This window comes from Bombina bombina, chromosome 4 (genome assembly GCF_027579735.1).
Source record: "Bombina bombina isolate aBomBom1 chromosome 4, aBomBom1.pri, whole genome shotgun sequence".
Classification (NCBI taxonomy): Eukaryota; Metazoa; Chordata; class Amphibia; order Anura; family Bombinatoridae; genus Bombina; species Bombina bombina.
In genome coordinates, this window is record NC_069502.1 from 1,100,868,884 (window position 1) to 1,100,893,333 (window position 24,450).

General features: G+C 42.3%; 1 protein-coding gene across 2 annotated transcripts in view; it reads right to left on the reverse strand.

Moving 5' to 3' along the window:
* The window catches only part of EML4 (EMAP like 4), a 401,715-nt gene that overhangs the window by 111,634 nt on the left and 265,631 nt on the right, over positions 1 to 24,450 (reverse strand). For both annotated transcript variants that reach the window (XM_053712326.1, XM_053712325.1), the window contains exons 14-15: positions 3,867 to 3,992; positions 3,602 to 3,733 (exon numbers count right to left, since the gene is read on the reverse strand). In XM_053712326.1, coding sequence (XP_053568301.1) covers positions 3,602 to 3,733; positions 3,867 to 3,992 — 258 coding nt within the window. The remainder of the gene's footprint in view (positions 1 to 3,601; positions 3,734 to 3,866; positions 3,993 to 24,450) is intronic.

Sequence of the window (24,450 nt, forward strand, 5' to 3'; positions counted from 1 at the left end):
AGCCTTTGCCTTTGAAAGAGACGACGCTTGTATCAGAATGTCGTCCAAGTAAGGTGCCACTGCAATGCCCCTTGGTCTTAGAACCGCTAGAAGGGAACCGAGTACCTTTGTGAAAATCCTTGGAGCAGTGGCTAGCCCGAATGGGAGAGCCACAAACTGGTAATGTTTGTCCAGAAAGGCGAACCTTAGGAACTGATGATGATCTTTGTGGATAGGAATAAGTAGATACGCATCCTTTAGATCCACGGTAGTCATAAATTGACCCTCCTGGATTGTAGGTAAAATCGTTCGAATGGTTTCCATTTTGAACGATGGCACTCTGAGAAATTTGTTTAGGAACTTTAAATCCAGAATTGGTCTGAAAGTTCCCTCTTTTTTGGGAACCACAAACAGATTTGAGTAAAACCCCATTCCTTGTTCCGCCGTTGGAACTGGGTGTATCACTCCCATTTTTAACAGGTCTTCTACACAATGTAAGAATGCCTGTCTCTTTATTTGGTTTGAGGATAAGTGAGACATGTGGAACCTTCCCCTTGGGGGTAGTTCCTTGAATTCCAGAAGATAACCCTGAGAAACTATTTCTAGTGCCCAGGGATCCTGAACATCTCTTGCCCAAGCCTGAGCGAAGAGAGAGAGTCTGCCCCCTACTAGATCCGGTCCCGGATCGGGGGCTACTCCTTCATGCTGTCTTGTTAGCAGCAGCAGGCTTCTTGGCCTGCTTACCCTTGTTCCAGCCTTGCATCGGTTTCCAAGCTGGTTTGGTTTGCGAAGCATTACCCTCTTGTCTAGAGGCTGCAGAGTTGGAGGCCAGTCCGTTCCTGAAATTGCGAAAGGAACGAAAATTAGACTTATTCTTGGCTTTGAAAAGCCTATCTTGTGGGAGGGTGTGGCCCTTACCCCCAGTGATGTCTGAGATAATCTCTTTCAATTCTGGCCCAACAAGAGTTTTACCCTTGAAAGGGATATTAAGCAATTTTGTCTTGGAAGATACATCCGCTCACCAATACTTTAGCCAGAGCGCTCTGCGCGCCACAATTGCAAACCCAGAATTTTTCGCCGCTAATCTAGCTAACTGCAAAGCGGCATCTAAAATAAAGGAATTAGCTAACTTGAGTGCGTGAACCCTGTCCATAACCTCCTCATACGGAGTCTCTCTACTGAGCGACTTTTCTAGTTCTTCGAACCAGAACCACGCTGCTGTAGTGACAGGAATAATGCACGAAATAGGTTGCAGGAGGTAACCTTGCTGTACAAAAATCTTTTAAGCAAACCCTCCAATTTTTTATCCATAGGATCTTTGAAAGCACAATTATCCTCGATAGGAATAGTAGTGCGCTTGGCTAGTGTAGAAACTGCCCCCTCGACCTTAGGGACTGTCTGCCATAAGTCCTTTCTGGGGTCGACCATAGGAAATAATTTCTTAAATATAGGAGGGGGAACAAAAGGTATGCCGGGCTTCTCCCACTCCTTATTCACTTCCTTGTGATATTTGAATTGTTCTGTATTATCTACGCATAGTGATTCATTTTTTGCACTGAGTTACCCCTGCACCTTTAGCGCCCCCTCTATTTTGTTGTTATCCTTATTCACTATGTCCGCTACCTGCTTGGGTATAGGAAAAGCGTCGGGGTGCACCGGAACCTCTAGGAACTTGTCCATCTTGCACAATTTTTCTGGAATGACCAGGTTGTCACAATCATCCAGAGTAGATAAGCAGTGCGCGGAGATGCTCTAATTTAAATTTAAATGTCACAACATCAGGTTCTGCCTGTTGAGAAATTCTACCTGAATCTGAAATTTCCCCATCTGACAAAACCTCCCTCACGGCCCCTTCAGATTGGTGTGAGGGTATGACAGAGCAATTATCAGCGCCCTCCTGCTCTACAGTGTTTAAAACAGAGCAATCGCGCTTTCTCTGATATGCAGGCATTTTGGATAAAATATTTGCTATGGAGTTATCCATTACTGCCGTCAATTGTTGCATAGTAATAAGCATTGGCGCGCTAGAAGTACTAGGGGCCTCCTGCGTGGGCAAAACTGGTGTAGACACAGAAGGAGATGATGTAGAACTATGTCTACTCCCTTCATCTGATGAATCATCTTGGGCAACTTTACTATCTGTGGCAGTACTGTCCTTACTTTGTTTGGACGCTATGGCACAATTATCACACAATTTTGAAGGGGGAGACACATTGGCTTCCATACATACAGAACATAGCTTATCTGAAGGCACAGACATGTTAAACAGGCTTAAACTTGTCAATAAAGTACAAAAACCGTTTTTAAACAAAACCGTTACTGTCTCTTTAAATTTTAAACAGTGCACACTTTATTACTGAATATGTGAAAAACTATGAAGGAATTGTTCAAATTTAACCAAATTTTCACCACAGTGTCTTAAAGCATTCAAAGCATTGCACCCCAAATTTGAGACCTTTAACCCTTAAAATTAAGAAACCGGAACCGGTTAAAGTTTTAACCCCTCTACAGTCCCAGCTACAGCCTTTGCTGCGACTTTACCAAACCCAGGGGGTATACGATACCAAATGAAGCCTTCTAGGAACCTTTTCAAATACTTTCAGACCCACACACATGCAGCTGCATGTCCTGCTCTCAAAAGAAACTGTGCAGTAATGGCGCGAAAATGAGGCTCAGCCTACTACAGGGAAGTCCCTCCCTGACTGAAAAGGTGTCTAAACCAGTGCCGGATGTTAAAAAAACGTTCCCCAAATTTTATAAGAGTGAATATCAACATCAATCTTTATAAAAAGCACAAATAAAGCAATCGATCTTGCCCATAAAAATGTCTACCAGTTTTATAGCCCACATTAAGCCCTTATTCTGTTTGTTTTAGATTAAGAAAATGGCTTACCGGTCCCAATGAGGGGAAATGACAGCCTTCCAGCATTACACAGTCTTGTTAGAAAAATGGCTAGTCATACCTTAAGCAGAAAAGTCTGCTAACTGTTTCCCCCAAGTGAAGTTATATCATCTCAACAGTCCTATGTGGAAACAGCAAACGATTTTAGTTACTGCTGCTAAAATCATATTCCTCTCACAAACAGAACTCTTCATCTTTTTCTGTTTCAGAGTAAATAGTACATACCAGCACTATTTTAAAATAACAAACTCTTGATAGTAGAATAAAAAACTACAACTAATCACCACATACTCTTCACCATCTCCGTGGAGATGTTGCCTGTGCAACGGCAAAGAGAATGACTGGGGTGGGCGGAGCCTAGGAGGGACTATATGGACAGCTTTTGCTGTGCTCTTTGCCATTTCCTGTTGGGGAAGAGAATATTCCCACAAGTTATGGATGACGCCGTGGACCGGACACACCAATGTTGGAGAAACACACTTTTGTACAAATAAAAAAAAAAGTCTCTACATTGGGATTCGTCAGAAAAAAATTTCAAATATCCATTATAAAAACATGAAAACCTTCAGAATTTAGAGTTTTTTGTTTTTTTTTAAGAAGGCTATATGATACATTAGCAACTACAAACCAATATATCATTCTAACTTATAAATATGATACAAATGCAAACTGAATTAGGAGTTTAAAATATTTTGTATATTATAATAAAACGAGACTTACATCAAGGAGTCTGGTCCATTCAAGAGTGTGGTCCACTGAGTTCCACAAACAAACCTGTTTATCCTGAGCACATGTTAAAAGCAAGTCTTTAAAGGGATGTGTTGCTAATCCCCAAAGTTCATCTGTATGACCCTTTAAAAATGACAAAGGATTATGAAGTTGCCAAAACTAACTGACATTAATACAAAAGTGAATTATAAAATAATAAAAAAAATAATTATAAATATTAAAACACACTAACTAAAAAATCTAGAAGAAAATTTACCTGAACCTCAACTTGGAAGCCATCATTAAATGTGCCACGTAAGATAAAGTTTCGTGATGTTCCAATTAAAAACTGATCTGATTTTCCTTCAGCTACAGCTCTGATTGTTCCATACTGATCTGGAACCTACAAGAAAAAAAATAATATCATAATATATAACATATTTTACATATTTTGGAGGCTCTGCTTTTTTCAGCTTTTGTGAAGAAAAAAAAAAAAAAAAAAGTACTGCCTAACAATTTTATTTTCAAAATAAGCAGAGCTGAATGATATTTTTCATTGTTAATATAACTAAAATATTTTTGTAATGTTCCTACAAAATCACTGTACTTTTGTGTTTGGGAGAAAAAACAAAAAAACAAATAAAAGTTTTGATGTTGCAAAAAAGTCAAATGCAAAACTATCCATTCTTTTGAAGTGAAATCCCAAAAAGAGGAAACTGGATCACCCACTAATTAAAAGATACGAGCATCAGAATGAACAAGCAAGTAATAGTTGGTGATTGCTTTAAAGTAATACTAAACCCAAATGTTTTCTTTTATGATTCAAATAGATCATGCAATTATAAACAACTTTCTAATTTACTCCTATTATCATTTTATTTTTGTTCTTCTTGCTGAATGGCTACATTTAGCCACCAATCAGCAAGCGCTACCCAGGAGCTGAACAAAATATGGACCCGCTTTTAAGCTTCCATTCCTGCCTTTCAAATAAAGATACCAAGAGAACAAAGAAAAAATGATAATAGGAGTAAATTAGAAAGTTGCTTAAAAATGCATGCTCTATTTAAATCATAAAAGAAAGAAATTGGGTTTAGTATCACTTTAATATTCATACATGTAAATACATCTCATTATTTTGTTACAGTATACAACATAGAAAAACAATTTATGTAAGTACTTACCAAATAAATTAATTTCTTTCATAGTTGCAAGAGTCCATGAGCTAGTGACGTATGGGATATACATTCCTACCAGGAGGGGGCAAAGTTTCCCAAACCTCAAAATGCCTATAAATACACCTCCAACCTCACTCATACCTTAGTTTAACGTGTAGCCAAGAAGTGAGGTGTAAAAAAAAAAAACAGAATTTATGTTTACCTGATAAATTTCTTTCTCCAACGGTGTGTCCGGTCCACGGCGTCATCCTTACTTGTGGGATATTCTCTTCCCCAACAGGAAATGGCAAAGAGCCCAGCAAAGCTGGTCACATGATCCCTCCTAGGCTCCGCCTACCCCAGTCATTCGACCGACGTTAAGGAGGAATATTTGCATAGGAGAAACCATATGGTACCGTGGTGACTGTAGTTAAAGAAAATAAATTATCAGACCTGATTAAAAAAACCAGGGCGGGCCGTGGACCGGACACACCGTTGGAGAAAGAAATTTATCAGGTAAACATAAATTCTGTTTTCTCCAACATAGGTGTGTCCGGTCCACGGCGTCATCCTTACTTGTGGGAACCAATACCAAAGCTTTAGGACACGGATGAAGGGAGGGAGCAAATCAGGTCACCTAAATGGAAGGCACCACGGCTTGCAAAACCTTTCTCCCAAAAATAGCCTCAGAAGAAGCAAAAGTATCAAACTTGTAAAATTTGGTAAAAGTGTGCAGTGAAGACCAAGTCGCTGCCCTACATATCTGATCAACAGAAGCCTCGTTCTTGAAGGCCCATGTGGAAGCCACAGCCCTAGTGGAATGAGCTGTGATTCTCTCGGGAGGCTGCCGTCCGGCAGTCTCGTAAGCCAATCTGATGATGCTTTTAATCCAAAAAGAGAGAGAGGTAGAAGTTGCTTTTTGACCTCTCCTTTTACCTGAATAAACAACAAACAAGGAAGATGTTTGTCTAAAATCCTTTGTAGCATCTAAATAGAATTTTAGAGCGCGAACAACATCCAAATTGTGCAACAAACGTTCCTTCTTTGAAACTGGTTTCGGACACAGAGAAGGTACGATAATCTCCTGGTTAATGTTTTTGTTAGAAACAACTTTTGGAAGAAAACCAGGTTTAGTACGTAAAACCACCTTATCTGCATGGAACACCAGATAAGGAGGAGAACACTGCAGAGCAGATAATTCTGAGACTCTTCTAGCAGAAGAAATCGCAACTAAAAACAAACCTTTCCAAGATAATAACTTAATATCAACGGAATGTAAGGGTTCAAACGGAACCCCCTGAAGAACTGAAAGAACTAAATTGAGACTCCAAGGAGGAGTCAAAGGTTTGTAAACAGGCTTGATTCTAACCAGAGCCTGAACAAAGGCTTGAACATCTGGCACAGCTGCCAGCTTTTTGTGAAGTAATACCGACAAGGCAGAAATCTGTCCCTTCAGGGAACTTGCAGATAATCCTTTTTCCAATCCTTCTTGAAGGAAGGATAGAATCCTAGGAATCTTAACCTTGTCCCAAGGGAATCCTTTAGATTCACACCAACAGATATATTTTTTCCAAATTTTGTGGAAAATCTTTCTAGTTACAGGCTTTCTGGCCTGAACAAGAGTATCGATAACAGAATCTGAGAATCCTCGCTTCGATAAAATCAAGCGTTCAATCCCCAAGCAGTCAGCTGGAGTGAAACCAGATTCGGATGTTCGAACGGACCCTGAACAAGAAGGTCTCGTCTCAAAGGTAGCTTCCAAGGTGGAGCCGATGACATATTCACCAGATCTGCATACCAAGTCCTGCGTGGCCACGCAGGAGCTATCAAGATCACCGACGCCCTCTCCTGATTGATCCTGGCTACCAGCCTGGGGATGAGAGGAAATGGCGGGAACACATAAGCTAGTTTGAAGGTCCAAGGTGCTACTAGTGCATCCACTAGAGCCGCCTTGGGATCCCTGGATCTGGCCCCGTAGCAAGGAACTTTGAAGTTCTGACGAGAGGCCATCAGATCCATGTCTGGAATGCCCCACAGGTGAGTGACTTGGGCAAAGATTTCCGGATGGAGTTCCCACTCCCCCGGATGCAATGTCTGACGACTCAGAAAATCCGCTTCCCAATTTTCCACTCCTGGGATGTGGATAGCAGACAGGTGGCAGGAGTGAGACTCCGCCCATAGAATGATTTTGGTCACTTCTTCCATCGCTAGGGAACTCCTTGTTCCCCCCTGATGGTTGATGTACGCAACAGTTGTCATGTTGTCTGATTGAAACCGTATGAACTTGGTCCTCGCTAGCCGAGGCCAGGCCTTGAGAGCATTGAATATCGCTCTCAGTTCCAAAATATTTATCGGTAGAAGAGATTCTTCCCGAGACCAAAGACCCTGAGCTTTCAGGGATCCCCAGACCGCGCCCCAGCCCATCAGACTGGCGTCGGTCGTGACAATGACCCACTCTGGTCTGCGGAACGTCATCCCTTGAGACAGATTGTCCAGGGACAGCCACCAACGGAGTGAGTCTCTGGTCCTCTGATTTACTTGTATCTTCGGAGACAAGTCTGTATAGTCCCCATTCCACTGACTGAGCATGCACAGTTGTAATGGTCTTAGATGAATGCGCGCAAAAGGAACTATGTCCATTGCCGCTACCATCAACCCGATCACTTCCATGCACTGAGCTATGGAAGGAAGAGGAACGGAATGAAGTATCCGACAAGAGTCTAGAAGTTTTGTTTTTCTGGCCTCTGTTAGAAAGATCCTCATTTCTAAGGAGTCTATAATTGTTCCCAAGAAGGGAACCCTTGTTGACGGGGATAGAGAACTCTTTTCCACGTTCACTTTCCAGCCGTGAGATCTGAGAAAGGCCAGGACAATGTCCGTGTGAGCCTTTGCTTGAGGAAGGGACGACGCTTGAATCAGAATGTCGTCCAGGTAAGGTACTACTGCAATGCCCCTTGGTCTTAGTACCGCTAGAAGGGACCCTAGTACCTTTGTGAAAATCCTTGGAGCAGTGGCTAATCCGAAAGGAAGCGCCACGAACTGGTAATGTTTGTCCAGGAATGCAAACCTTAGGAACCGATGATGTTCCTTGTGGATAGGAATATGTAGATACGCATCCTTTAAATCCACCGTGGTCATGAATTGACCCTCCTGGATGGAAGGAAGAATAGTTCGAATGGTTTCCATCTTGAAAGATGGAACCTTGAGAAACTTGTTTAAGATCTTGAGATCTAAGATTGGTCTGAACGTTCCCTCTCTTTTGGGAACTATGAACAGATTGGAGTAGAACCCCATCCCTTGTTCTCTTATTGGAACAGGATGAATCACTCCCATTTTTAACAGGTCTTCTACACAATGTAAGAACGCCTGTCTTTTTATGTGGTCTGAAGACAACTGAGACCTGTGGAACCTCCCCCTTGGGGGAAGTCCCTTGAATTCCAGGAGATAACCCTGGGAGACTATTTCTAGCGCCCAAGGATCCAGAACATCTCTTGCCCAAGCCTGAGCGAAGAGAGAGAGTCTGCCCCCCACCAGATCCGGTCCCGGATCGGGGGCCAATATTTCATGCTGTCTTGGTAGCAGTGGCAGGCTTCTTGGCCTGCTTTCCCTTGTTCCAGCCTTGCATTGGTCTCCAAGCTGGCTTGGCTTGAGAAGTATTACCCTCTTGCTTAGAGGACGTAGCACTTTGGGCTGGTCCGTTTTTACGAAAGGGACGAAAATTAGGTCTATTTTTCGCCTTGAAAGGCCGATCCTGAGGAAGGGCGTGGCCCTTACCCCCAGTGATATCCGAGATAATCTCTTTCAAGTCAGGGCCAAACAGCGTTTTCCCCTTGAAAGGAATGTTTAGTAGCTTGTTCTTGGAGGACGCATCAGCCGACCAAGATTTCAACCAAAGCGCTCTGCGCGCCACAATAGCAAACCCAGAATTCTTAGCCGCTAACCTAGCCAATTGCAAAGTGGCGTCTAGGGTGAAAGAATTAGCCAATTTGAGAGCATTGATTCTGTCCATAATCTCCTCATAAGGAGGAGAATCACTATCGAGCGCCTTTATCAGCTCATCAAACCAGAAACATGCGGCTGTAGTGACAGGGACAATGCATGAGATTGGTTGTAGAAGGTAACCCTGCTGAACAAACATCTTTTTAAGCAAACCTTCTAATTTTTTATCCATAGGATCTTTGAAAGCACAACTATCCTCTATGGGTATAGTGGTGCGTTTGTTTAAAGTAGAAACCGCTCCCTCGACCTTGGGGACTGTCTGCCATAAGTCCTTTCTGGGGTCGACCATAGGAAACAATTTTTTAAATATGGGGGGAGGGACGAAAGGAATACCGGGCCTTTCCCATTCTTTATTAACAATGTCCGCCACCCGCTTGGGTATAGGAAAAGCTTCTGGGAGCTCCGGCACCTCTAGGAACTTGTCCATTTTACATAGTTTCTCTGGGATGACCAACTTTTCACAATCATCCAGAGTGGATAATACCTCCTTAAGCAGAATGCGGAGATGTTCCAACTTAAATTTAAATGCAATTACATCAGGTTCAGCCTGTTGAGAAATGTTCCCTGAATCAGTAATTTCTCCCTCAGACAAAACCTCCCTGGCCCCCTCAGATTGGGTTAGGGGCCCTTCAGAGATATTAATATCAGCGTCGTCATGCTCTTCAGTAACTAAAACAGAGCAGCCACGCTTACGCTGACAAGGGTTCATTTTGGCTAAAATGTTTTTGACAGAATTATCCATTACAGCCGTTAATTGTTGCATAGTAAGGAGTATTGGCGCGCTAGATGTACTAGGGGCCTCCTGAGTGGGCAAGACTCGTGTAGACGAAGGAGGGAATGATGCAGTACCATGCTTACTCCCCTCACTTGAGGAATCATCTTGGGCATCATTGTCATTATCACATAAATCACATTTATTTAAATGAACAGGAATTCTGGCTTCCCCACATTCAGAACACAGTCTATCTGGTAGTTCAGACATGTTAAACAGGCATAAACTTGATAATAAAGTACAAAAAACGTTTTAAAATAAAACCGTTACTGTCACTTTAAATTTTAAACTGAACACACTTTATTACTGCAATTGCGAAAAAACATGAAGGAATTGTACAAAATTCACCAAATTTTCACCACAGTGTCTTAAAGCCTTAAAAGTATTGCACACCAAATTTGGAAGCTTTAACCCTTAAAATAACGGAACCGGAGCCGTTTTAACACTTAAACCCCTTTACAGTCCCTGGTATCTGCTTTGCTGAGACCCAACCAAACCCAAAGGGGAATACGATACCAAATGACGCCTTCAGAAAGCCTTTTCTAAGTATCAGAGCTCCTCTCACATGCGACTGCATGCCATGCCTCTCAAAAACAAGTGCGCCACACCGGCGCGAAAATGAGGCTCTGCTTATGCTTTGGGAAAGCCCCAGAGAAATAAGGTGTCTAATACAGTGCCTGCCGATATTATAATATCAATATACCCAGATAAAATGATTCCTCAAGGCTAAATATGTTTTAAAAATGAATCGATTTAGCCCAGAAAAGTCTACAATCTTAATAAGCCCTTATGAAGCCCTTATTTACCATCGTAATAAACATGGCTTACCGGATCCCATAGGGAAAAATGACAGCTTCCAGCATTACATCGTCTTGTTAGAATGTGTCATACCTCAAGCAGCAAGAGACTGCACACTGTTCCCCCAACTGAAGTTAATTGCTCTCAACAGTCCTGTGTGGAACAGCCATGGATTTTAGTTACGGTGCTAAAATCATTTTCCTCATACAAACAGAAATCTTCATCTCTTTTCTGTTTCTGAGTAAATAGTACATACCAGCACTATTTTAAAATAACAAACTCTTGATTGAATAATAAAAACTACAGTTAAACACTAAAAAACTCTAAGCCATCTCCGTGGAGATGTTGCCTGTACAACGGCAAAGAGAATGACTGGGGTAGGCGGAGCCTAGGAGGGATCATGTGACCAGCTTTGCTGGGCTCTTTGCCATTTCCTGTTGGGGAAGAGAATATCCCACAAGTAAGGATGACGCCGTGGACCGGACACACCTATGTTGGAGAAAAAGGAGAAAAAACCATATAAAAAGAGGAAAAGGAAAAAAATAATGTGCTTTATACAAAAATCATTAACAAAAATAGGATGGTCTCATGGACTCTTGCCACTATGAAAGATCTTACATAAAAGAAAACCATAATTTATGTAAGTGGCAAGAGTCCATGAGCTAATGACATATGGAATATAAAACCCAAGATGTGGAATCCATGAGAGGGAGGGATAAAATAACAGCAGCTAAATCTGCTGAGAAATGAAATCCAAAAAAATAACGTTTTCATTAAAAATTTAAAAAAAAAACTCAGATCAAAGGCACTAGATTAAAACTGAACTGAGACAACTGCCTGAAGAACCTTTCTACCAAAGGCTGCTTCCGAAGAAGCAAACATCAAAATGGTAAAATTTTGTAAAAGTATGCAAAGAAGACCAAGTTGCTGCTTTGCTAATTTGATCAAATGAAGCTTCATTCTTGAAAGCCCAAGAAGTGGGCTTCTTCTAGATGTATTTGTACTTATAGAAACATTATCAGCATGTAATAATTTTTCAAAACAAGTGCCACATATTTGAGCTGAAGAAGTAAGATCAGCTAATTTACAACATACACACTTAGCTTTGGTAGATTTTCAAGCAACTTGGTTCCTACAGTAACATCAAAGGCAGGCTCAGTTTGAGACATCTTGCAAAATGTAACAAAAAAAAGAAAAAATAACATTTAAACAAAATATCCAATTTCCTCAAAATAGCAGTTTCAGGAATGGGAAAAAATGCTTAAGATAAAATAGTTATATGAAAATAAAATCAAAAGCAAACATCATAGCCCTCTGTAAACAAATGAGAGCAGAGAGCGAAAGAGGGAGAGACTTAATATAACACATTTTTGCCACCAACAAAGACGCAAACAAAGATGATGCAAATGCAGAGGAAAAAAAAACTTTTGGCGCCAAAGAAACAACACGACTAAGAAATGACACGACTTGCGTCATAACAGGCGCAACTTTGCGGCAAAAAAAATTTGCATCAACAAAGACGCAAGAAATGGCATCATTCGTGTCACAACAAACGCAACCTCCATGACAAAAATATTCGCGCCAAGAATGACGCAATAAATAGAAGCATTTTGCGTCAACGCAAGCCTAATTTACCCGTGAAAATTTGAAAAAAAAAACAAAAACAGAATTTATGCTTACCTGATACATTTCTTTCTCCTACGGTGTGTCCGGTCCACGGCTTCATCCTTACTTGTGGGATATTCTCTTCTCCTACAGGAAATGGCAAAGAGAGCACACAGCAAGAGCTGTCCATATAGCCCCCCTCTGGCTCCGCCCCCCAGTCATTCGACCGACGGTTAGGAGAAAAAGGAGAAACCATAGGGTGCCGTGGTGACTGTAGTGTATGGAATAAAAATTTTAAACCTGACTAAAAGCCAGGGCGGGCCGTGGACCGGACACACCGTAGGAGAAAGAAATTTATCAGGTAAGCATAAATTCTGTTTTCTCCTACATTGGTGTGTCCGGTCCACGGCTTCATCCTTACTTGTGGGAACCAATACCAAAGCTTTAGGACACTGATGAAGGGAGGGAACAAGTCAGGTTACCTAAACGGAAGGTACCACGGCTTGCAAAACCTTTCTCCCAAGAACAGCCTCCGAAGAAGCATAAGTATCGAATTTGTAAAATTTGGCAAATGTATGCAGAGAGGACCAAGTCGCTGCCTTACAGATCTGATCAACAGAAACCTCGTTCTTGAAGGCCCATGTGGAAGCCACAGCTCTAGTAGAGTGAGCTGTAATTAGTTCAGGAGGCTGCCGTCCGGCAGTCTCATAAGCCAATCGGATGATGCTTTTCAGCCAAAAAGAAAGAGGTAGCAGTAGCTTTCTGCCCTCTCCTCTTACCAGAATAAACGACAAACAAGGATGATGTCTGTCTGAAATCCTTTGTTGCTTCTAAATAGAATTTTAAAGCACGGACCAAATCTAGGTTGTGTAACAAACGTTCCTTCTTCGAAACTGGATTCTGACACAGAGAAGGAACAACTATTTCCTGGTTAATATTCCTGTTGGAAATCACTTTTGGAAGAAAACCAGGCTTGGTACGTAAAACTACCTTATCAGTATGGAATACCTGATAGGGAGAAGTACACTGCAAAGCAGATAATTCAGAAACTCTTCTAGGAGAAGAAATAGCAACCAAAAACAGAACTTTCCAAGATAGTAACTTAATATCTATGGAATGTAAGGGTTCAAACGGAACCCCCTGAAGAACTGAAATAACTAAATTTAGACTCCAAGGAGGAGTCATAGGTCTGTAGACAGGCTTGATTCTAACTAACGCCTGTACAAACGCCTGTACATCTGGCACGGCTGCCAGACGTTTATGTAACAAAACAGACAGAGCAGATATCTGTCCTTTTAAAGAACTAGCTGACAAACCTTTATCCAAACCCTCTTGGAGAAAGGAAAGTATCCTAGGAATTTAAATTTGACTCCAAGAGAATCCCTTAGATTCACACCAACGGATATATTTTTGCCATATCTTATGGTAAATTTTTCTAGTCACAGGTTTTCTGGCTTGAACCAGAGTATCTATAACTGAATCTGAAAACCCACGCTTAGATAGAATCAAGCGTTCAATTTCCAAGCAGTCAGTTGCAGAGAGACTAGATTTGGATGTTCAAATGGACCTTGTACTAGAAGATCCTGTCTCAAAGGTAGCTTCCATGGTGGAGCCGATGACATATTCACCAGGTCTGCATACCAGGTCCTGCGTGGCCATGCAGGAGCCATTAGAATCACCGAGGCCTTCTCCTGTTTGATCCTGGCTACAAGCCTGGGAAGGAGAGGGAACGGTGGAAACACATAAGCTAGATTGAACGACCAAGACGCCACTAATGCATCCACTAGAGTCGCCCTGGGATCCCTGGATCTGGACCCGTATCGAGGAACCTTGAAGTTCTGACGAGACGCCATCAGATCCATATCTGGAGTGCCCCATAGTTGAGTTAACTGGGCAAAGACCTCCGGGTGGAGTTCCCACTCCCCCGGATGGAAAGTCTGACGACTCAAATAATCCGCCTCCCAGTTGTCTACTCCTGGGATGTGGATTGCAGATAGGTGGCAAGAGTGATCCTCCGCCCATTTGATGATCTTGGATACCTCTCTCATTGCCAAGGAACTCTTTGTTCCCCCCTGATGATTGATGTACGCTACAGTCGTCATGTTGTCCGACTGAAATCTTATGAATCTGGCCTTCAATAGGTGAGGCCAGGCCAGAAGCGCATTGAATATCGCTCTCAGTTCCAAAATGTTTATCGGGAGGAGAGACTCTTCCCGAGACCATAGACCCTGAGCTTTCAGGGAGTCCCAGACCGCGCCCCAGCCTAAGAGACTGGCATCGGTCGTGACGATGACCCACTCTGGTCTGCGGAAACTCATTCCCTGAGACAGGTGATCCTGAGTCAACCACCAGCGGAGTGAGTCTCTGGTTACCTGGTCTACTTGAATCTGGGGAGACAAGTCTGCATAATCCCCATTCCACTGTTTGAGCATGCACAGTTGTGATAGTCTTAGATGAATTCGAGCAAAAGGAACCACGTCCATTGCTGGAACCATTAATCCTATTACCTCCATGCACTGAGCTATGGAAGGCTGAGGAATAGATTGAAGAACTTGACAAGCGTTTAGAAGCTTTAATTTTCTGACCTCTGTCAGAAAAATCTTCGGCCTAGATTTGGAGTTTGGCGTTAGCCGTGAAAACCAGCGTTAGAGGCTCCTAACGCTGGTTTTAGGCTAACTCCGGTATTTGGAGTCACTCAAAAAAGGGTCTAACGCTCACTTTTCAGCCGCGACTTTTCCATACCGCAGATCCCCTTACGTCAATTGTGTATCCTATCTTTTCAATGGGATCTTTCTAACTCCGGTATTTAGAGTCGTGTCTGAAGTGAGCGTTAGACATCTAACGACAAAACTCCAGCCGCAGGAAAAAAGTCAGTAGTTAAGAGCTTTCTGGTTCATAAAGCTCTTAACTACTGTACTCTAAAGTACACTAACACCCATAAACTACCTATGTACCCCTAAACTGAGGCCCCCCCACATCGCCGCCACTCGATTAAATTTTTTTAACCCCTAATCTGCCGACCGCCACCTACGTTATACTTATGTACCCCTAATCTGCTGCCCCTAACACCGCCGACCCCTGTATTATATTTATTAACCCCTAATCTGCCCCCCACAACGTCGCCGCCAGCTACCTACAATAATTAACCCCTAATCTGCCGACCGCAAAGCGCCGCCACCTACATTATAGCTATGTACCCCTAATCTGCTGCCCCTAACACCGCCGACCCCTATATTATATTTATTAACCCCTAATCTGCCCCCCACAACGTCGCCTCCACCTGCCTACACTTATTAACCCATAATCTGCCGAGCGGACCGCACCGCTACTATTATAAAGTTATTAACCCCTAATCTGCCCTCCCTAACATCGCCGACACCTAACTTCAATTATTAACCCCTAATCTGCCGACCGGAGCTCACCGCTATTCTAATAAAATGTATTAACCCCTAAAGCCAAGTCTAACCCTAACACTAACACCCCCCTAAGTTAAATAAAATTTTAATCTAACGAAATTAATTAACTCTTATTAAATAAATTATTCCTATTTAAAGCTAAATACTTACCTGTAAAATAAATCCTAATATAGCTACAATATAAATTATAATTACATTGTAGCTATTTTAGGATTAATATTTATTTTACAGGCAACTTTGTAATTATTTTAACCAGGTACAATAGCTATTAAATAGTTAACTATTTAATAGTTACCTAGTTAAAATAATAACAAAATTACCTGCAAAATAAATCCTAACCTAAGTTACAATTAAACCTAACACTATACTATCATTAAATTAATTAAATAAAATACCTATAATTACCTACAATTAAACCTAACACTACACTATCAATAAATAAATTAAATACAATTCCTACAAATAACTACAATGAAATAAACTAACTAAAGTACAAAAAATAAAAAAGAACTAAGTTACAAAAAATAAAAAAATATTTAAAAACATAAGAAAAATATTACAACAATTTTAAACTAATTACACCTACTCTAAGCCCCCTAATAAAATAACAAAGACCCCCAAAATAACAAAATGCCCTACCCTATTCTAAATTACTACATTTCAAAGCTCTTTTACCTTACCAGCCCTGAACAGGGCCCTTTGCGGGGCATGCCCCAAGAAATTCAGCTCTTTTGCCTGTAAAAAAAAAACATACAATACCCCCCCCAACATTACAACCCACCACCCACATACCCCTAATCTAACCCAAACCCCCCTTAAATAAACCTAACACTAAGCCCCTGAAGATCTTCCTACCTTGTCTTCACCCTACCAGGTTCACCGATCCGTCCTGAAGAGCTCCTCCGATGTCCTGATCCAAGCCCAAGCGGGGGGCTGAAGAGGTCCATGATCCGGCTGAAGTCTTCATCCAAGCGGGAGCTGAAGAGGTCCATGTTCCGGATGAAGTCTTCATCCAAGCGGGAGCTGAAGAGGTCCATGATCCGGATGAAGTGTTCATCCAAGCGGGAGCTGAAGAGGTCCATGATCCGGATGAAGTCTTCTATCAACTGCATCTTCAATCTTCTTTCTTCCGGATCCATCTTGCACACCTCCGACGCGGAACATCCTCTTCTCCCGACGCCTACTAGCCGAATGACGGTTCCTTTAAGGGACATCATCCAAGATGGCGTCCCTCGAATTCCGATTGGCTGATAGGATTCTATCAGCCAATCGGAATTAAGGTAGGAATATTCTGATTGGCTGATGGAATCAGCCAATCAGAATCAAGATCAATCTGATTGGCTGATCCAATCAGCCAATCAGATTGAGCTTGCATTCTATTGGCTGATCGGAACAGCCAATAGAATGCAAGCTCAATCTGATTGGCTGATCGAATCAGCCAATAGGATTGAACTTGATTCTGATTGGCTGATTCCATCAGCCAATCAGAATATTCCTACCTTAATTCCGATTGGCTGATAGAATCCTATCAGCCAATCGGAATTCGAGGGACGCCATCTTGGATGACGTCCCTTAAAGGAACCATCATTCGGCTAGTAGGCATCGGGAGAAGAGGATGTTCCACGTCGGAGGTCTGCAAGATGGATCCGGAAGAAAGAAGATTGAAGATGCCGTTGATAGAAGACTTCATCCGGATCATGGACCTCTTCAGCTCCCGCTTGGATGAAGACTTCATCCGGATCATGGACCTCTTCAGCTCCCGCTTGGGCTTGGATCAGGACATCGGAGGAGCTCTTCAGGACGGATCGGTGAACCTGGTAGGGTGAAGACAAGGTAGGAAGATCTTCAGGGGCTTAGTGTTAGGTTTATTTAAGGGGGGTTTGGGTTAGATTAGGGGTATGTGGGTGGTGGGTTGTAATGTTGGGGGGGGGGGTATTGTATGTTTTTTTTACAGGCAAAAGAGCTGAATTTCTTGGGGCATGCCCCGCAAAGGGCCCTGTTCAGGGCTGGTAAGGTAAAAGAGCTTTGAAATGTAGTAATTTAGAATAGGGTAGGGCATTTTGTTATTTTGGGGGTCTTTGCTATTTTATTAGGGGGCTTAGAGTAGGTGTAATTAGTTTAAAATTGTTGTAATATTTTTCTTATGTTTGTAAATATTTTTTTATTTTTTGTAAATTAGTTCTTTTTTATTTTTTGTACTTTAGTTAGTTTATGTAATTGTAGTTATTTGTAGGAATTGTATTTAATTTATTTATTGATAGTGTAGTGTTAGGTTTAATTGTAGGTAATTATAGGTATTTTATTTAATTAATTTAATGATAGTATAGTGTTAGGTTTAATTGTAGGTAATTGTAGGTATTTTATTTAATTAATTTAATGATAGTATAGTGTTAGGTTTAATTGTAACTTAGGTTAGGATTTATTTTACAGGTAATTTTGTTATTATTTTAACTAGGTAACTATTAAATAGTTCTTAACTATTTAATAGCTATTGTACCTGGTTAAAATAATTACAAAGTTGCCTGTAAAATAAATATTAATCCTAAAATAGCTACAATGTAATTATAATTTATATTGTAGCTATATTAGGATTTATTTTACAGGTAAGTATTTAGCTTTAAATAGGAATAATTTATTTAATAAGAGTTAATTAATTTCGTTAGATTAAAATTTTATTTAACTTAGGGGGGTGTTAGTGTTAGGGTTAGACTTAGCTTTAGGGGTTAATACATTTATTATAGTAGCGGTGAGCTCCGGTCGGCAGATTAGGGGTTAATGTTTGAAGTTAGGTGTCGGCGATGTTAGGGAGGGCAGATTAGGGGTTAATACTATTTATTATAAGGTTAGTGATGCGGATTAGGGGTTAATAACTATTATAGTAGCGCTCAGGTCCGCTCGGCAGATTAGGGGTTAATAAGTGTAGGCAGGTGGAGGCGACGTTGTGGGGGGCAGATAAGGGGTTAATAAATATAATATAGGGGTCGGCGGTGTTAGGGGCAGCAGATTAGGGGTACATAAGGATAATGTAAGTAGCGGCGGTTTACGGAGCGGCAGATTAGGGGTTAAAAATAATATGCAGGGGTCAGCGCAGATTAGGGGTTAATAAGTGTAAGGCTAGGGGTGTTTAGACTCGGGGTACATGTTAGAGTGTTAGGTGCAGACGTAGGAAGTGTTTCCCCATAGCATACAATGGGGCTGCGTTAGGAGCTGAACGCGGCTTTTTTGCAGGTGTTTTTTTTCAGCTCAAACAGCCCCATGGGGGAATCGTGCACGAGAACGTTTTTGAGGCTGGCCGCTTGCGTAAGCAACTCTGGTATCGAGAGTTGAAGCTGCGTTAAAAATGCTCTACGCTCCTTTTTTGGAGCCTAACGCAGACTTTTTGTGGACGCTCAATACCAGAGTTATTTTTATGGTGCGGCCAGAAAAAAGCCGGCGTTAGCTACGCGGGTCGTTACCGACAAAACTCTAAATCTAGGCCTTCATTTCTACAGAATCTATTATTGTTCCCAGAAAAGGAACCCTTGTGGACGGGGACGGGGAACTCTTTTCCACGTTCACCTTCCGCCCGTGAGACCTGAGAAAGGCTAACACAATGTCTGTATGAGCCCTTGTTTTGGAAAGGGACGACGCTTGGATTAGAATGTCGTCTAGGTAAGGTGCTACAGCAATGCCCCTCGGTCTTAGAACCGCTAGAAGGGACCCTAGCACCTTTGTGAAAATTCTGGGAGCAGTGGCTAAACCGAATGGAAGAGCCACAAACTGGTAATGTTTGTCCAGAAAGGCGAACCTCAGGAACTGATGATAATCTTTGTGGATAGGAATATGCAGGTACGCATCCTTTAAGTCCACGGTAGTCATATATTGACCCTCCTGGATTGTTGGTAAAATCGTCCGAATGGTTTCCATTTTGAATGATGGAACTCTGAGGAATTTGTTTAGAATTTTTAAATCCAGAATTGGCCTGAAAGTTCCCTCTTTTTTGGGAACTACAAACAGGTTTGAGTAAAAACCCAGACCTTGTTCCGCTGTTGGAACTGGGTGTATCACTCCCATCTTTAACAGGTCTCCTACGCAATGTAAGAATGCCTGTCTCTTTATCTGGTCTGAAGATAAGCGAGACATGTGGAACCTTCCCATTGGAGGAAGTTCCTTGAACTCTAGAAGATACCCCTGAGAGACTATTTCTAGTGCCCAGGGATCCGGAACATCTCTTGCCCAAGCCTGAGCAAAGAGCGAAAGTCTGCCCCCTACTAGATCCGGTCCTGGATCGGGGGCTACCCCTTCATGCTGTCTTGGTAGCAGCCGCAGGCTTCTTGGCCTGTTTACCCTTGTTCCAGCCTTGCATTGGTTTCCATGCTGGTTTAGGCTGGGAAGTGTTACCCTCTTGTCTAGAGGCTGCAGAGTTAGGAGTCGGTCCGTTCCTGAAATTGCGAAAGGAACGAAAGTATGAAGGGAGGACCAAGTCGCAGCCTTACAAATCTGTTCAACAGAAGCATCATTTTTAAAAGCCCATGTGGAAGCCACAGCTCTAGAATGAGCCGTAACCTTTTCAGGGGGCTGCTGTCCAGTAGTCTCGTATGCCAGGCGGATGATACTTGTCAGCCAAAAAGAAAGAAAGAGAGGTAGCCGTAGCTTTTTGACCCCTACGTCTTCCACAACAAACAACAAATAGAGAAGATGTTCGACGGAAATCCTTGGTCGCTTGTAAGTAAAACTTCAATGCCCGAACCACGTTCAAGTTATGTAACAGACGTTCCTTCTTAGAAGGATTAGGACACAAGGAAGGAACAACAATTTCCTGATTAATATTCTTATTAGAAACAACCTTAAGAAGAAATCCCGGTTTAGTACGCAAAACCACCTTATCAGAATGGAATATAAGATAAGGTGAATCAACGCAGAAAGTTCAGAAACTCTTCTAGCCGAAGAGATAGCAACTAAAAACAAAACTTTCCAAGATAATAGTTTAATATCTATGGAATGAATGGGTTCAAACGGAACCCCTTGAAGAACATTGAGAACTAAATTCAAACTCCATGGCGGAGCAATAGGTTTAAACACAGGTTTGATTCTGATTAAAGCCTGACAAAAAGACTGAACGTTTGGAACATCCGCCAGACGCTTGTGTAGCAAAATTGACAAAGCAGAAATTTGTCCCTTTAAGGAACTAGCTGATAATCCCTTCTCCAATCCTTCTTGGAGAAAGGACAAAATCCTAGGAATCTTAACCCTACTCCATGAGTAGCCCTTGGATTCGAACCAACAAAGATATTTACACCATATCTTATGGTAAATCTTTCTCGTGACAGGCTTGCAAGCCTGAATCAAAGTATCAATGACTCATTCAGAGAATCCCTGCTTAGATAGAACTAAGCGTTCAATCTCCAAGCAGTCAGCTGCAGAGAATTTAGGTTTGGATGTCTCAATGGCAGTTTCCACGGTGGCAGAGATGACATGTCCACTAGATCTGCATACCAAGTCCTGCGTGGCCACGCAGGCGCTATCAAGATTACTGAAGCTCTCACCTGTTTGATTCTTGCGATCAGACAGGGGTAGGAGCGGAAATGGTGGAACGATCAAGGTACTGCTAGAGCATCTATCAGTACAGCTTGGGGATCCCTTGACCTGGACCCGTAACAAGGAAGTTTGGCATTCTGACGAGATGCCATCAGATCCAATTCCGGTGTGCCCCATTGACGGATCAATGATGCGAACACCTCTGGATGGAGTTCCCACTCCCCCGGATGAAAAGTCTGACGACTTAGAAAATCCGATTCCCAGTTCTCCACTCCTGGGATATAGATTGCTGACAGATGGCAAGAGTGAGCCTCCGCCCATCGGATTATCTTTGAAACCTCTATCATCGCTAGAGAACTCCTTGTTCCCCCTTGATGATTGATATATGCTACAGTCGTGATATTGTCCGACTGGAATCTTATGATTATGAGCCTTCAGGGAATTCCAGGCTGCACCCCAGCCCAAGAGGCTGGCGTCCGTCGTCATTATTACCCATGCTGGTCTGCGGAAGCACATTCCCTGGGACAGATGATCCTGTGACAACCACCAAAGAAGAGAGTGTCTGGTCTCTTGATCCAGATATATCTGAGGAGATAAATACGCATAATCCCCATTCCACTGTCTGAGCATGCACAGCTGCAGTGGTCTGAGATGAAAGCGAGCAAACGGAACGATGTCCATTGCTGCTACCATTAATCTAATGACCACCATACACTGAGCCACTGATGGCCAAGGAAAGGACTGAAGTGCTCGGCAAGTATTTAGAATCTTTGACTTTCTGACCTCCGTCAGAAATATTTTCATGTCTACCGAGTCTATCAGAGTTCCCAAGAATGGAAATCTTGTAAGTGGAACTAGTGAACTCTTTTCTATATTCACCTTCCAACCGTGAGTTCTTAGAAATGCCAACACGATGTCCGTGTGAGATTTGGTCAGATGATAAGTTGACGCAAGGATCAAAATATCGTCCAGATAGGGCACCACTGCTATGCCCCGCGGCCTGAGAACCGCCAGAAGGGACCTTAGAACCTTTGTGAAGATCCTGGGTGCTGTGGCCAACCCGAAGGGAAGAGCCACGAACTAAAAATGTTTGTCCAGGAAGGCAAACCTTAGGAACTGATGATGATCCTTGTGAATAGGAATATGAAGGTATGCATCCTTCAAGTCCACGGTAGTCATATATTGACCCTCCTGGATCATTGGCAAAATTGTTCGTATAGTCTCCATCTTGAATGATGGGACTGAGAAATTTGTTTCGGCATTTGAGATCTAAAATTGGTCTGAAATTTCCCTCTTTTTTGGGAACAACAGATTTGAGTAAAACCCTTGTCCCTGTTCTAGTTTTGGAACTGAGCAAATTACTCCCATGGTATAAAGGTCTTTTACACAGCGTAAGAACGCCTCTCTTTTTGTCTGGTCTACAGACAAACATGAAAGATGAAATCTCCCTCTTGGGAGAAATTCCTTGAATTCCAGCTGATACCCCCTGGGTCACAATTTCCAATGCCCAGGGGTCCTGAACATCTCTTGCCCAAGCCTGAGCAAAGAGAGAAAGTCTGCCCCCTACTAAATCCGGTCCCGGATCGGGGGCCACCCCTTCATGCTGTCTTGGTAGCAACAGTGGGCTTCTTGGCTTGTTTACCCTTATTCCAGGTCTGGTTAGGTCTCCAGACTGACTTGGATTTAGCAATATTTCCTTCCTGCTTTGTGGCGGCAGAGGAAGCAGAGGGTCCTTTAAAGTTTCAAAAGGAACGAAAATTATTTTGTTTACCCCTCATCTTCACAGCCTTATCCTGAGGTAGGGCATGACCTTTACCTCCAGTAATGTCAGAAATGATTTCCTTTAATTCAGGCCCGAATAGGGTCTTACCTTTAAAAGGAATAGCTAACAGCTTAGATTTTGATGACACATCAGCAGACCAAGACTTGAGCCATAATGGTCTATGCGCCAAGATGGCAAAGCCTGCATTTTTCGCCGCTAATTTAGCCATTTAAAAAGCGGAATCTGTAATAAAAGAATTAGCGAGCTTGAGAGCCTTAATTCTATCCAAAATATCATCTAATGGGGTCTCAACCTTAAGAGACTCCTCTAGAGCCTCAAACCAAAAAGCTGCTGCAGTAGTAACTGGAACAATGCAAGCTATAGGTTGTAGAAGAAAACCCTGATGAATAAACAATTTCTTTAGAAGACCCTCTAATTTTTTTATCCATAGGATCTTTGAAAGCACAACTGTCCTCAATTGGTATAGTTGTACGCTTAGCTAGAGTAGAAATAGCTCCCTCCACCTTAGGGACCGTTTGCCAAGAATCCCGAACGGTGTCAGATATGGGAAACATTTTCTTAAAAGTAGGAGGGGGAGAGAACGGGTTGTCTGGTCTATCCCATTCCTTTGTAACAATGACCGAAATTCTTTTAGGGACTGGAAAAACATCAGTGTAAATAGGAACCTCTAGATATTTGTCCATCTTACACAATTTCTCTGGTGGTATCACAATAGGGTCACAATCATCCAGAGTTGCTAAAACCTCCCGGAGTAACAGGCTTAGGTGTTCAAGCCTAAATTTAAAGAACATCATGTCCGAATCTGTCTGAGGCAACACATTTCCTGAATCTGAAAGTTCTCCCTCAGACAGCAATTCCCCGACCCCCAAATCAGAGCACTGTGAGGGTACATCGTAAATGGCCAATAAAGCATCAGAGGACTCGGTATTTACCCTAATACCTGACCTACTGTGTTTATCCTGTAAAACTGGCAGTTTAGATAATACCACTGTAAGGGTAGTAGACATAACTGCAGCCATATCTTGCAGAGTAAAAGAATTAGACCCAATAGAAGTACTTGGCGTCGCTTGAGTGGGGGTTAAAGGTTGTGACACTTGGGGAGAATTGGATGGCATAACCTAATTCTCTTCGGACTGAGAATCATCCTTAGACATACTTTTATCACCTAAAATATGTTCTTTGCAGTGTAAGGCCCTTTCAGTACAAGAAGGACACAATGTAAGTTGGGGGTTCCACAATGGCTACTAAACACATAGAGCATTGACTTTCCTCAATGTCAGACATGTTGAACAGGCTAGTAATAACCACAAAAAGTCGTGAAAACACTTTATTTATTGAAAAAAACAGAATTTATGTTTACCTGATAAATTTCTTTCTCCAACGGTGTGTCCGGTCCACGGCGTCATCCTTACTTGTGGGATATTCTCTTCCCCAACAGGAAATGGCAAAGAGCCCAGCAAAGCTGGTCACATGATCCCTCCTAGGCTCCGCCTACCCCAGTCATTCGACCGACGTTAAGGAGGAATATTTGCATAGGAGAAACCATATGGTACCGTGGTGACTGTAGTTAAAGAAAATAAAATATCAGACCTGATTAAAAAAACCAGGGCGGGCCGTGGACCGGACACACCGTTGGAGAAAGAAATTTATCAGGTAAACATAAATTCTGTTTTCTCCAACATAGGTGTGTCCGGTCCACGGCGTCATCCTTACTTGTGGGAACCAATACCAAAGCTTTAGGACACGGATGAAGGGAGGGAGCAAATCAGGTCACCTAAATGGAAGGCACCACGGCTTGCAAAACCTTTCTCCCAAAA